A 12,830-nucleotide genomic window follows, 5' to 3' on the forward strand; every position below is an offset into this window, starting at 1 on the left:
ATTATTCCTTAACAAGGGTGTTAATAAAAATGCTGATTCTAATAATGAATTTGTAACCGGTTCTGATTCGAAAATTCTGAGTAAATTGAAGACGATTTTTGGATGTGTAGAGCGAAAGTTGAAAAAATTTTACGACAAAAGAAAAAAGTTTTGGGATGGAATTAAGACTGGATCTGAAATTTAGGATTTTTTTAGGGGATTAGGCCTTGTTCCTTACTATTATTTTCTCGTTTTTTCCCCCCATAAACAAAAAAGGAACGAAAATAGCGAGAGAGAAACTAAAACCCGAAGAGAAGGAGGGTTTAGCGAAACCATTACTACTTCCTTCCTTCTTCTTTCTTCTTCGCCAGCGTCGAGGAGCTCCAGAAGTGGGGGGCGCTCCAATGGCCGGGCAGCAGCAGCTCTACGTGAGCTCCAAGGCGGAGCTGAAGCGGAGGGAGGAGCGGAAGAAGAAGGCGAGGTCGGGCGGGTTCGAGTCCCTCGGCCTCAGCCCCGACGTGTTCCGCGGGGTCAAGCGCAAGGGGTACCGGGTCCCCACCCCGATCCAGCGCAAGACCATGCCCCTCATCCTCTCCGGCGCCGACGTCGTCGCCATGGCCAGGACCGGCTCCGGCAAGACCGCGGCGTTCCTCGTCCCCATGCTCGAGAAGCTGAAGCAGCACCTGCCCCAGGGCGGCGTTAGGGCTCTGATCCTGTCGCCCACCCGGGATCTGGCCCTGCAGACCCTCAAGTTCACCAAGGAGCTCGGCCGGTTCACGGGTTAGTTTTCTTCTCCTCTCGCGCGCCCGTTATGAGGACAAGAATGATGCCTGAGAAGTTTAATGCAATTATGCAACTTTTCTGGTGGCTGTAAGAGGTTCTCGCTGATTTTGAAATGAGGGCGGCATCAAAATTTGGCTAAAACGAGGTGGTGGTACATAAAAAATTTATTCTTTTCTATATGATGTTAGCAAGTGGTAAGGGATTATTCAGCTTGATTAGACTTTAGCTCTACTTTTGGTTTTATGTGGGGGACAATTTAGATCGCTCCTCTGTTACTTTTGCTGTAGGAATATCTGTTGAGTGCGTATAATTTTTGTTGGAATGAGGCAGAATTTTGATGGGATTGGTGAAGTTGATGACTTTTACAAATGCTGTAGATCTTCGGACGAGCTTACTCGTGGGTGGGGATAGCATGGAGAACCAGTTTGAGGAGTTGGCACAGAACCCTGACATTATAATTGCTACACCCGGTAGACTGATGCACCATTTGTCTGAAGTTGATGACATGACGCTGCGGACGGTGGAGTATGTGGTTTTCGATGAAGCGGATTGCTTATTTGGCATGGGTTTTGCGGAGCAGTTGCATAAGATACTATCTCAACTCGGTGAAAATCGGCAGACGTTGCTTTTCAGTGCAACCTTACCCAGCGCACTTGCTGAGTTTGCCAAGGCCGGTCTCCGAGACCCTCTGCTTGTTCGGTTAGACTTGGAGACTAGGATCAGTCCTGACTTGAAGCTTGCCTTTTTCATTTTAAGGCAGGAGGAAAAACATGCGGCATTACTATATCTAATAAGGGAGCAAATTAGTTCAGACCAGCAGACACTGATTTTTGTTTCCACCAAACATCATGTGGAGTTCCTTAATATTTTGTTTAGAGCTGAGGGTATTGAGCCTTCTGTATGCTATGGCGACATGGATCAAGATGCTCGCAAAATCCATGTGTCAAGGTTTAGATCAAGAAAGACTATGCTGCTGATTGTCACTGATGTTGCGGCTCGGGGCATCGATATTCCGTTGCTCGATAATGTGATTAACTGGGACTTTCCCCCTAAACCCAAAATTTTTGTCCATAGAGTTGGACGGGCAGCACGAGCTGGTAGGACTGGTACTGCATATTCGTTTGTGACAACTGAAGATATGGCTTATCTCTTAGACCTCCATCTATTTCTTTCAAAGCCAATTCGGCCTGCTCCTACTGAGGATGAGGTTTTGAAGGATATGGATGGAGTGATGTCTAAGATTGATGAAGCAATTGCCAATGGAGAAACTGTTTATGGACGCTTTCCGCAGACAGTAATAGATCTTGTCTCTGATAGAGTTCGGGAAATCATCGATTCATCCGCAGAATTGTATACTTTGCAGAAAACATGTACAAATGCTTTTAGATTGTACTCAAAGACAAAACCGTCGCCTTCGAAAGAGTCCATAAAAAGAGTAAAGGACTTACCTCGGGAAGGCTTGCATCCGATCTTCAAAAATGTACTTGCAGGTGGTGAATTGGTAGCTCTGGCTTTTTCCGAGCGGCTGAAAACATTCAGGTATCTTCTCAATTTCTTTTCCTAAAATGCAGCATGCTATGTATTTATCAAATTATTGATTTTCTGCATTTCTTTCTGTTTGGTTCTATTCCGAACAAACAATTAACATTTCATAATTTGCGACTTTCTGATTTATGCTAGGCCGAAGCAGACGATTCTTGAAGCTGAAGGGGAGGCTGCTAAATCTAAGCATCTGCAGGTAGCTTCCAATAGCATGACCCCTTTTGGAATGCTTTCTTAAATTGAAATGAGGATGCATCCTTTTGTTTTTTTCAATGGCTAGTTCTTCCTCAGAGCTCATACAGCTATTATGTTGCTATTGCTGATTCTTGTGATTAGTTTATTTCATTCGACATGATATTTTAGACTCATTTCTTTTCTCTTTTTTCCTCCCCCCTCCCCTGGGGGATGTTCTGACACGAGTCTTTTTATGGTGTCAACTTTTCTGACTCTCTTGAACTTTGCTCCAATTCAAGTGTACTATGCGAGCATGGTGTTGATATGTGAAGTATATATTCTTTAAGTCAGAGATTCTGAAATGCTTATCTTTTCAATTGTTGTATTGACTCTGGCTTATTTTCAGGGTCCCTCCAGTCAGTGGGTTGATGTGATGAAAAAAAAAAGAGCTATTCATGACGGCATCATAAATTCGGTACAGCAACAACGTGATAGCAAACCTTCAGAAGAGGTTGAGGTATGGTTTTATTTCCATTTTCTGTCTGTGAATGAGCGTAGTAGCTAAGAAAAGCGCTCATGTAATTTATCAGTTAGAGGATTAAACTTGGACCATCTGTTCTCATAGGCTTTTTTCTTTCTGGTAACGGACCATGTCACGATATTTTCCTTAAGCCACACCAATCTTTTGCTCTTGCTTATTCTCTTAGCTATTTTAAGTGTTTGCCCTTAAATAGCAAAAGCTTCTCGTGATTAAGATGTAGTATGTGTAATTGTTCTCTTTTTTATTTTCATCAGGGAGTTAAAACTAGGGATTTTTTTCCTCCAAATGGATGTGAGTTCAATTGTGTTTCACAAATGTGTGAACTTGCACGCTCTATTGTCTCCCTCGAGTACCCTATCAGATGCCATTGTGATGCCAAAGTAAAAAATCGAAAGCCTAGGACATGCCGTTGTACTGCCTGTTTGAATAGCCGAAAATGTGTGCTCTTAGGCATCGTAATGTCAAAATAAGATCTTGAGCTATGTGATACGTTGTTGTGCTGCTGAAATGTTGCTAAAAATTACAACAATGTGCCGCGAGGTCAAGGAAGGTGGTGACCTGAAGCAATCTGGCTCAAATAGGTTAATTTGGGAAGATTATTACATGTCCTTCTTGATATGATAAATATTGGCATGATGAGGCAGTTCTATTCTTTTATATCTGGTAGTTTTTAGGGTCTTTACTTGGATACTAACTCCTTTTCCTGGTTAACTTGCAGATCATTCCAGTGAGCACTTCTTCCAAGGAAAAGGAGAAAAAAGGTTCTCTTTTTTGGATCTTTTTGATACCATTGCTCTAATATTTTTGTTGGTGCAACTGTTTGGGCATAAGACCTACAGGTCTGATGAAAATAGACCATATTAACATGGCTTTCAGGCAGTAGATATTTCTTCCAGATTTTCTGGTCTTGTTCCTTTATTAATGTTTGAAGACGAACTTTTTCAAATTTAAGAAATGTCATTCTGTCAACATGTATGCAGTCTCTTTCCCTCTTACTCAAGGGATGATTTTTTTCCTGCCAAAGACGATTGTGAGGTTAAGTGTTTAAGATTTGCCTGCCTGCTCTTTTCCATGTGGGATAACGATTAACGAAATGAAGAAGGATATGAGTGAATGCTATTGGATAGTTTTGTGTTGACGAAGGAAGAAGAGTAGACTTCTTAAAAGAAAAATTCGTTGCAAATCTTTTATTTCCACATATTTGGTTCTAAAGTGTTGTTGCCTTTTGTTTACAAATGTAATCTTTACCTTGGATTATTTTATTCTGCATTTGTCAAATATCTGGAGTTAAAGGTAAGATTGAGATTTCCTTACCAAAAAAAAAAAAAGGTAAGAATGAGATGGACATGCATTTCTATGCCATTGAGTGTCAGCAGATTATTGGGTCTCGCAATATCATACACAATATTTTGTAATGATGTCTTCGACTTTTAAATGGTCATTTTTCTTAAAAAAATTTCTCATGGTGCTAGAGACCCGCGGTTCCAAACGAAAGTCAAGGAGTTTCAAGGATGATGAGTACTATATCAGTTCAATACCGACCAACCATGTAAGTAATGTTATTGAGGAAATGTGCTTCCTGGTGGATTTTATCTGATTTTGCATTCCTAAAGGCTGGATGGTAAACTATCATTTGCTCCATGTACTGTGCAGCATATGGAGTCAGGGCTCTCTGTGAGAGGTAATGAAGGCTTTGGATCAAATAGGTAAACGATTACCATTAACCTTTTCAAGTTTTTTAATGATGTTATTACATGACATGTTTCTCTGGTGGCTATGATTAGTAAGTTTTTCACTGCGGGCTTTATCTATTTGTTACTTTTTCTAGGTTGGAAAGTGCTGTCCTCGATCTAGTTGCAGATGACAGTGGAGGCATTCAGAAGCAGAGGGCATCATACCATTGGGACAAGGTACATAAGTCGGACCGTTTTCGTGATCACTGACTTCTTTCTTTTGAATAATGTGAGTTTATTTTCTGTTCGTGTTCTTTTGATGGCAGAGGAGTAAAAAGTATGTCAAGTTGAACAATGGTGAACGTGTTACAGCTAGTGGAAAGGTACCTTCCAACCTCATCACAGTAGTTTCATGTTTAAATATATGGAATCATAGGGTTACCTTGCCTTTGGGCAAGATTACTTACATATGAGTTTGTTTTGATGAGGAATATTAGTTTTTTCTTTCTGTGATGAATTGTGACTTGTGTAGCAACGTATTCAGTTATGATAGAATTATTACTCCAGAGGGAGTCCTCAATGTAGGTCTACATGCGAACATAATGGATTTCTGTTGAATGATTTCATTCTACATGTGCAGCTTATCAATTTAGAGATATGATTTTCTTTTTCTTTTGTATGTAATGATTGCTGCACAGATAAAGACTGAGGGCGGAGTAAAGGTGAAAGCAAACAAAACTGGAATATATAAGAAGTGGAAAGAACGGTCACACAGCAAAATATCACTGAAAGGAACGAGTAACGACGAAAACTTTGTAGGGTCCGCTGGCTTGGCAGGTGAGCTCTGGTTGGCTTTTCTGTTGATGTGCTCAAACTTTTCATCTTCTTCGCGCTTCCTCCTTTGATGGTTAGTTTAGATAAACATTTCATTTCTCTTTATTTTTTTTTTGTTCTTTCTAACTTGGTTTTAATTTGTTTTTTCCTCTTCGCTTGCAAAGCCTCCTTTTCTTGGATTTTGCTTTTCTAATTTTGCTCCTCTTCTGATGGGAACTCGCAATATTTCAAGTAGCAAATATATACTAATGGATGATCTGTTTAAAATGTGTTTGTCTGCAGGAGATCGCAAATTTCCAAGGGCGGCCAGAAATTTCAAGGGAGGAAAGAAGCAGCGGGCACTTCCGAATGCCAACATACGTTCAGAGATTAAGAATCTGGAACAGGTACGGAAGGAGAGACAGAAGAAAGCGGATAAAATATCCTATATGAAGAGCAAATCAGCTAAAAGTAAAAAGTTTGGTAAGAATGGGAAAAAAAGAAAGGGCAAGAAGTAAATCATGTGTGATCTACTTATCAGCATATTAACATGCTGCAAACAATTTTGAGTTAATCCTCTGTCTCTCTACTTGTGCCATTGGTTAACCTTTTCTTTGGGCAGTGGATTCTGTGTAATGATTGCCTCTTATAGTGTCCGCAATATAAATTACTCTGTTATGAGTTGATTTGGATGGATTAACCCATACATGAGAGGCCTTTGCACTCAATTTTTCCAACCTGAAGATCACCGCAACGCTTTATGTATTTGCATTCTAAGTTACTCGATCAAGTAAATTTCAACTATTAGTCCCCGAACCTTATTGTGTATTTCATTTCAGTGACAGGATTTCCATGTGTCCCGGTTACGTCGGTCATTACTGTATCCTGTTCCAGTCCGGTACTTAGTCTAACAGGAAACAACGATCCCCGATTAAGGAACTAAGTCGGACCTTTTAGCTTTAGCGCCCGCATGAACGGTGCTACCATAGCAGATGTTATTGCTTAGAAGTTTTTCAGTGGGCTAGGAACAGATGATATCATTAGATTCAAAAGCACTCGCGTGACTGAATTAGTAATGTCATGCTATGTATACCGCGCTCATTGACTTCTTCAGCATCCCAGGTCATTGTCACATTGGTAGGCATTTTGTAGCGGCATAAAAAAAAGGAAAGAAAACGATCAGTCCTTTGACCAAGGCTATGATGGATCCTGGACCGCTAAGATTCTGCGCAACGAAGTCCGTAGGTCACGACCAAAAAACAAAAAATAAAAAAAAGTCCGTAGGAATCCTTAAAATCGATTTGATTGAGACGGCCCTAGTGGCCTCTCGAAAATTATCGTTCATACGGGAAAATTGTCAAATCAGTTCTAAACTTATTGTACGGCGGCCAATTCAGTCCTAAACCTTTTAAGTTTGTCAATTCAGTCCTAAACCTTTTAAGTTTGTCAATTCAGTCCTAAACCTTTTAAATTCTTGCCAATTGAGTCCTTCCGGTCAATTTTGGCCAGCCAGCGCTGACGTGGCCGCCGGCCGACTGACGTGGCAATTTTTAATTATTTTTTTCAATTTTTTAATCTTTTTTTTTCTTTTTCTTCTTTTTTTTTTCTGCTTTCTCCCCTCTGGCCGGTCCGGCGACCGGCGGCCGGCCAGAGGGGAGGGCCGGCGAGGCCTCTGGCGATTGATTTGACAATAAGTTTAGGACTGATTTGATAATTTTCCCTAGTTCATACACTAGTCTGCTGAATATAGATCTCAAGTTTCTGACCCCACAAGAGAGAAAAGGTCAAATCCCAGGACGATATCTCCGAGATTAACAATCTTTGTGTCTAAATTCTTCATGTGGAAGCCACCGTTTTCGTGGCTCAAATTAGGACAATGTCCATCACGTTTCCTCTTTGCGTGCCCACAGGCCGCAAGCATCATACCCACGAGATCAAACCCTGACGATGGTGTGTTTCTCACACCAAGCACATGGCTTATATTATGGATGAACGATTGGAAGGAAGAGATGAGTAATAGTGTCTGTCCTACTCTGACTTGTCCTCCCTCTCTCGGATTTTTGCTCTCTTTGCAAAGCGTGAAAGTGGAACCCCACACCTGCAACTAAACATACCCAACCCACTCAATTCCCTAACTATTGAGCCGCGGGTTCAGTGAGTATATATATACTTTTACCCGCATGACTTTCTATATCACCCAAGCATTTGCAACACTCTCTCGGCGGTTCAGGCGCATGGATCAAGTCATTCTGCATTAAGAAACTGGCCCAGAACCATGGACTCGGTATAGAAGTTAATTTGATTTTCCTTTATGCGCCACAATAATTTTAAGTCGAATACTAACTTCAACGTTTGGACGCTCACTTGGTTATACGCATAGAAGTCAAATAGCAAAGATACAAATTTTGTTCATAGGGTGAGTTCGTGGGACGTGTTTCAGTGACTGCACAAGCCTGATTCTTGCTCCTAATCCTCTGTCCTTCATTGTTGTAGCAAGACACAGAGGTAGAGAAGAAACACAGGAGAAAGACCCGAGAGCGTCGTTCCAAGAAGTCCGAGTTATACACACTCCAAAACGAGTCAAGACCAAGACAACAAGAAGTCTCTAATAACATTACGGAAATACACCTGTTTTCCGAGTCGTCTATATTTCAAAACAGACACATATATACAAGAGGCACAACACCATTTTCTCCTCTAACCTACGCTTTTGTAAGAAGCACATCCCTGTGTACCTTCACCTCATCGATCGAATCAATGAGCTAGGTATGGAAGCGAGCTCGGGACGCGGTGAGCTTGGAAAGCACAGGCACAGTGCACCGACGTCAAGCTCAGGCAACCACTTATATTCAGAGAGTGCCTCCCGGGGCAAGTATGCAACGCAGGGAATGAGTCACATAGTGCCTGAACGGCGGGAGGAGTAAGAGCCGTGCACTGGCTGATGTTTAGACTCTTCAGCCCTTCATCGTCGCTTCGGCCATTCTTGGACTCCCATAGGGAAGGCCTGTTCTTCACTCGACTCTGTGCCAAAGAGTACATCGCTTTGTCTGTGATGTTCTGGCAGTAGTACAGCCCAAGAGATGTCAGGTGTGGACACCCATCTGCCAATGCAATCACACTGTCATCTGCAAGAAAAGTATGAAAACATCAAGAGCAGGACATGGTGGCTTGTAATGTACTAAGCAAATCTATCATGCTTGTTTCGCGAAGGACCATAACTTGAAATTTTTCACTGTTCACTCATTTTGATCAGTTTCAGAGTGATCTTTTATCATGACAAGTCAAGATCCACAGAGAGCAATTGAGTTTTCCATGTGTTATCAAGACAAGGCAAGGCAAAGTGCTATCAATATTCTACAGTTTGGAGTGCAATCAGATGATAATAGCAGAACATGCACACATTTAATCTACACCTAAGACTGTCCAGAAGTTCCAATGTGATTCTCAGGTAAAGTTCGATCATAGTGATCAGAAAATCTCAAGTTCTTTACTCTCCCTGTGATATTTACGCTCCTTTACTGGCTCCTCATTGACACGGTATCATTGCGTAGAAAATTGCTTAATAATGGTACATGCCGTAGCAGTATCTTGCATAACTGAAGGATAGAGATGGACACAGAAAATTCTCGTGCTCGTTCAAGACTTACTCGAACAATTATTCAATATAACAGCATATTGAATTACATAGAACCTCACAGGGAAACGAGAAAAGGAAAGCTAGATGAGTAGAGCCCCAGCAAGGATAAAGACTTGGTGGACAACTTCAGGTAACACAGGCAATCAAGAATCTCAAATTCATGACCCAGTTGACAATAATCTATTTGATCACCTGAGGTGACTTATCGCGGCCAAATCACCAGACAATGTTCCTGGATGTAGGCAGCATCTTAACTTTCTCAAAGGAAAAATCATTAAGTGAAAATAAATACACAAGACAAGCACAGTCGACTTGCAGAAGCAATCACATCCACATTCCACGTTACTCTATTCTTAACACATCAGCCAACAACTAGTCGAGATCAGTTTGTATCCCATGGAATAAAAATAACTTCAGTACAGCCATCATATCTTAGAGTACCTGTTATACGGAGACAACCACACAAGTCAAGAACTCTGAGATCAGGACATCCAAATGCCAAGCTCATGACCCCAACATCACCCACGTTGTCACACCATCCCAGATTTAAAGATTGCATTTCATTGCAGTTGCGCCCTATAGCCTGTGGGGAAATATTACCATCACACATTGCCCGATGCACACAGAGAAATGACATGAGACAAGGGAACAAGTTGGTTAAACCTGCAACGCACGGTCTGATGCTGCCCGAACACATCCACAAAGATTCAAAATCTTCAATTGCGTACATAGATTAGTCAGGTATTCGAGAGCTTCATCACTAAATGCTGAACACCCACTAATGTTGAGCTTACTGAGATTAGGACATCCACGGGCTAGAGCGTATAGGGAGCGGTCAGTAAGTTTGAAGCTTTTGCTAAGGTCCAGGTCTAGGAGCTCATGACAGTAAGTTGAGATGGCCTCAACAGCATTGTCCTCAAGCTGTGGTTTGTCTTGACGCAGCACCAATGTCTGCAGCTTCGTAAACTTGGGGGCAAGAGATAGGACCAAGTTGTTCATGTTCTTCTTTAACCTAAAATATAACATGAAAGCCGCATCACGAAGAAACACATTATACAGAAATATCACAAAGAAACACATCATACAAGAACACTTCATTAAGATACAAGTGATGCAGAAATTCTCTTGGCTGATGTCCTCCAAGATCTTTCCCAATATCATACAGTGATTCACTTACGAAAAGAAAGGACTGTGTGCAATCAGATCAGGAGCCACATTCACAAAGCTGATGTCAAGTTCATCATACAAAGTGCACCAGAAACAGAAGTCCAGGAGTGAAGCACAAGAAACACATCACTTCCTTTCTTTTTCCAGATTGATGCCCTCACAAATATTAAAATAACTAACCCTCAGTTTGAGCAAGATTGAATGTCATTAATGAAGGAAGAACGACTGCTAGACCCAAATCTGGCTTGATAGTATCCAGAAAGGCTCTAACAACAAACATTCTCACAAAATTTTCACACTGGGAGAAGAAATCAATGAATTTACAAACTCCTTCTGCCAATAGTCTGGGTTGGCACCAACTGAGTAATAAAAACAAATTGAATGCCCGTTTCACAATAAAGATATATTTAGCTTGCTCAACTGTTTTGCATGTAACTGAAGGCAATTGACTCCAGAAAATACAAAATTGTCATAAACCTGTTAATGCATAGTCCTAAGTAGCACATACGCATACAAAATACTAGAAGTAGAATGTGTAGTTAGACTTATCATTATGGCACAGTACCTATTGAAGTGATCAACAGACCGAAAAGAGAAATCAAGATTAAACCTATCCTCTTCAACTGAAGTCACAGAGCAATTAAAGTCACAGAAAACTCTACTGCTCATAGTCCTAGCTAAGCAACAAGACATATTTAGTTCCCAACATCAGGTGGAGGGATACAGCGGAAATTACATACCACACCAGAGATAAATGCGTGAGGCCGAGGCCAATCGCGTCTCTCCATCCGCTGCAAACCCCAGAAGCGACAATTATCATGCGATCATCGACGAGCGACATGATCCGTAGCAACAACTCCATAGGTATGTCCTTCCACTCGGTGATGACTCCACAGTCCATCTTCGCCTTCCCATCGCTACCGCCCCCAACCATCATCAGGCTTTCAAAGCACAAGTTCAAGTCCTCAGCCTTCAATTTATTCCCGACCACCATTTCACTCGCACTAGGCACAACCTGCAACAACTTTTTCGATTAGAAACTCCCGTTGAAGTGAGCACAGGACAATGTTTCAGTTGAATGCAAGTTGTAAAACGACAAGAGAGTAGTCAGAGTACGAGATCAGAATGACCCAAGCGTGTCATGACCAATAAACAAGATCATAGGGCGTCGTGAACACAGCACAGAAGGAGTTTACAGTCACGCGACGACACCAAACACGCGCGTTACTCGATTAAGGCAAGCATCGACCGGTGTACATGATCATATTAGAAGGAAACGGAATTCCTCCAAGGTTCATCCTCTGAAACAGAGTCGGTGCTGTGAGAAACTGGACCACGAGAAATCCATCAGTTCCATCACTTAACTCTGAAAATTACCCTCGACAGGGGGCAGACTGTACAACCAAGAGGCCGTCACAAAGAAACAACTTGAGCTAAATTAGCAGGACACCAAAACAACAAAACGCTTCCTCCACCACCTGCTATCGATTCAGCACAAAAAAACGAAAGAGGAAAACGAAGGTGGAAAGATTAGCAGCCCAACATATCGTCAAAGACCCAGATGGAGAAAAATCACGACAGAAGATGATCAGGAAAAGAGATACCCAACAAAGCAAAGAACAAGAACAAGAACAAGAACAGGAAGAAGCAAGAGGGCCGACGGGAAGAAGAAATGACGGGTTGAATACCCACCTGCAACTTTCGAAGCGGAGACGGGGGGGTGGATTCTTTGCTTGGTCTCGGGAGTCTCGAGGAGGGTCCTCTTCGTCTCCTCTTCCGCTGTCAACAAACACAGGCGAAGAAGAAGGAAGAAGGAAGAAGAAGGACGAAAGAGATTGTCTTGGCGCTTATTAAAGACGGGGCTGAGTCAAAAAAAAAAAAAAAAAGGGACGGGGCAAAATCCAAGAAAACGAAAAAAAATAAAAAAACATTAAAAAGAACGAAAAAAAAAAAGAGAGGGAGACGTACAGGAAGGGAAGGGGAAGGCGAGCTAGCGACTCGTAGACTTCCACGTGGCGCGACACGACAGGTGAGCGCTCTTGGGCCCCACCTTTTTTTTTTCTTTTCCTCTGCTTTTCGTGGGGGGGGAGTGCTAAAAATTTGCGATAAAACTAAAAGCGCCTTGCTTTGCGATTCACGATATTGATGAGTTTGGCCCAAAAAAAAGAGAAAAAATTCACGTAAATTGAGGTTTCGGAAGAAGAAATTCTACCATTACCATCCATCTAAATTAATCACCAAGTAGATATTACCATCAAGATAAGAAATTATTTGGGTAAAATTTATGTAGATCCTTACTTAGATTTAATCCACGTCGATCGAGCAAGAGAGCGACTAGAGACTGAGTCTTTTCGTTTTTTTATGAGCTAGGTTTAGATAAAAATTCAAGATATTTAATGTCACTCGACCTAAGCAGGCAGAACGACACCGGCGATCTCACGCCTCAATTTCCGTCGCTAAGCCCGTTTTATTTAAGATGTGGGGGGGGGTAATAGTGAGAGAGGTGATGTGCCGCCCGTCC

General features: G+C 41.8%; 2 protein-coding genes across 2 annotated transcripts; one reads left to right on the top strand and one right to left on the bottom strand.

Moving 5' to 3' along the window:
* Nucleotides 1–262: 262 nt before the first annotated feature.
* LOC115684730 (putative DEAD-box ATP-dependent RNA helicase 29) lies at nt 263–6,321 on the top strand. The gene is made up of 11 exons (XM_030609591.2): nt 263–759; nt 1,140–2,301; nt 2,443–2,500; nt 2,885–2,995; nt 3,738–3,780; nt 4,492–4,568; nt 4,673–4,725; nt 4,848–4,929; nt 5,019–5,075; nt 5,391–5,529; nt 5,809–6,321. The coding sequence occupies exons 1-11, from the start codon at nt 384–386 to the stop codon at nt 6,021–6,023; spliced, it is 2,373 nt and encodes a 790-aa protein (XP_030465451.2). The 5' UTR covers nt 263–383; the 3' UTR covers nt 6,024–6,321.
* A 1,705-nt stretch (nt 6,322–8,026) lies between these two features.
* LOC115684733 (F-box protein SKP2A-like) lies at nt 8,027–12,020 on the bottom strand. Its single transcript, XM_030609596.2, has 5 exons — nt 12,002–12,020; nt 11,050–11,324; nt 9,806–10,154; nt 9,584–9,725; nt 8,027–8,630 (listed from the first exon to the last, which is right to left on the bottom strand). Exons 2-5 carry the CDS (start codon nt 11,301–11,303, stop codon nt 8,260–8,262), a joined length of 1,116 nt encoding a protein of 371 aa, XP_030465456.2. The 5' UTR covers nt 11,304–11,324; nt 12,002–12,020; the 3' UTR covers nt 8,027–8,259.
* Between the last annotated feature and the right edge of the window lie 810 nt (nt 12,021–12,830).

The sequence above is a fragment of the Syzygium oleosum genome, unplaced genomic scaffold (assembly GCF_021117445.2).
Source record: "Syzygium oleosum isolate NSW1041296 unplaced genomic scaffold, Sole_v2.1 Sole_v2.02, whole genome shotgun sequence".
NCBI lineage: Eukaryota > Viridiplantae > Streptophyta > Magnoliopsida > Myrtales > Myrtaceae > Syzygium > Syzygium oleosum.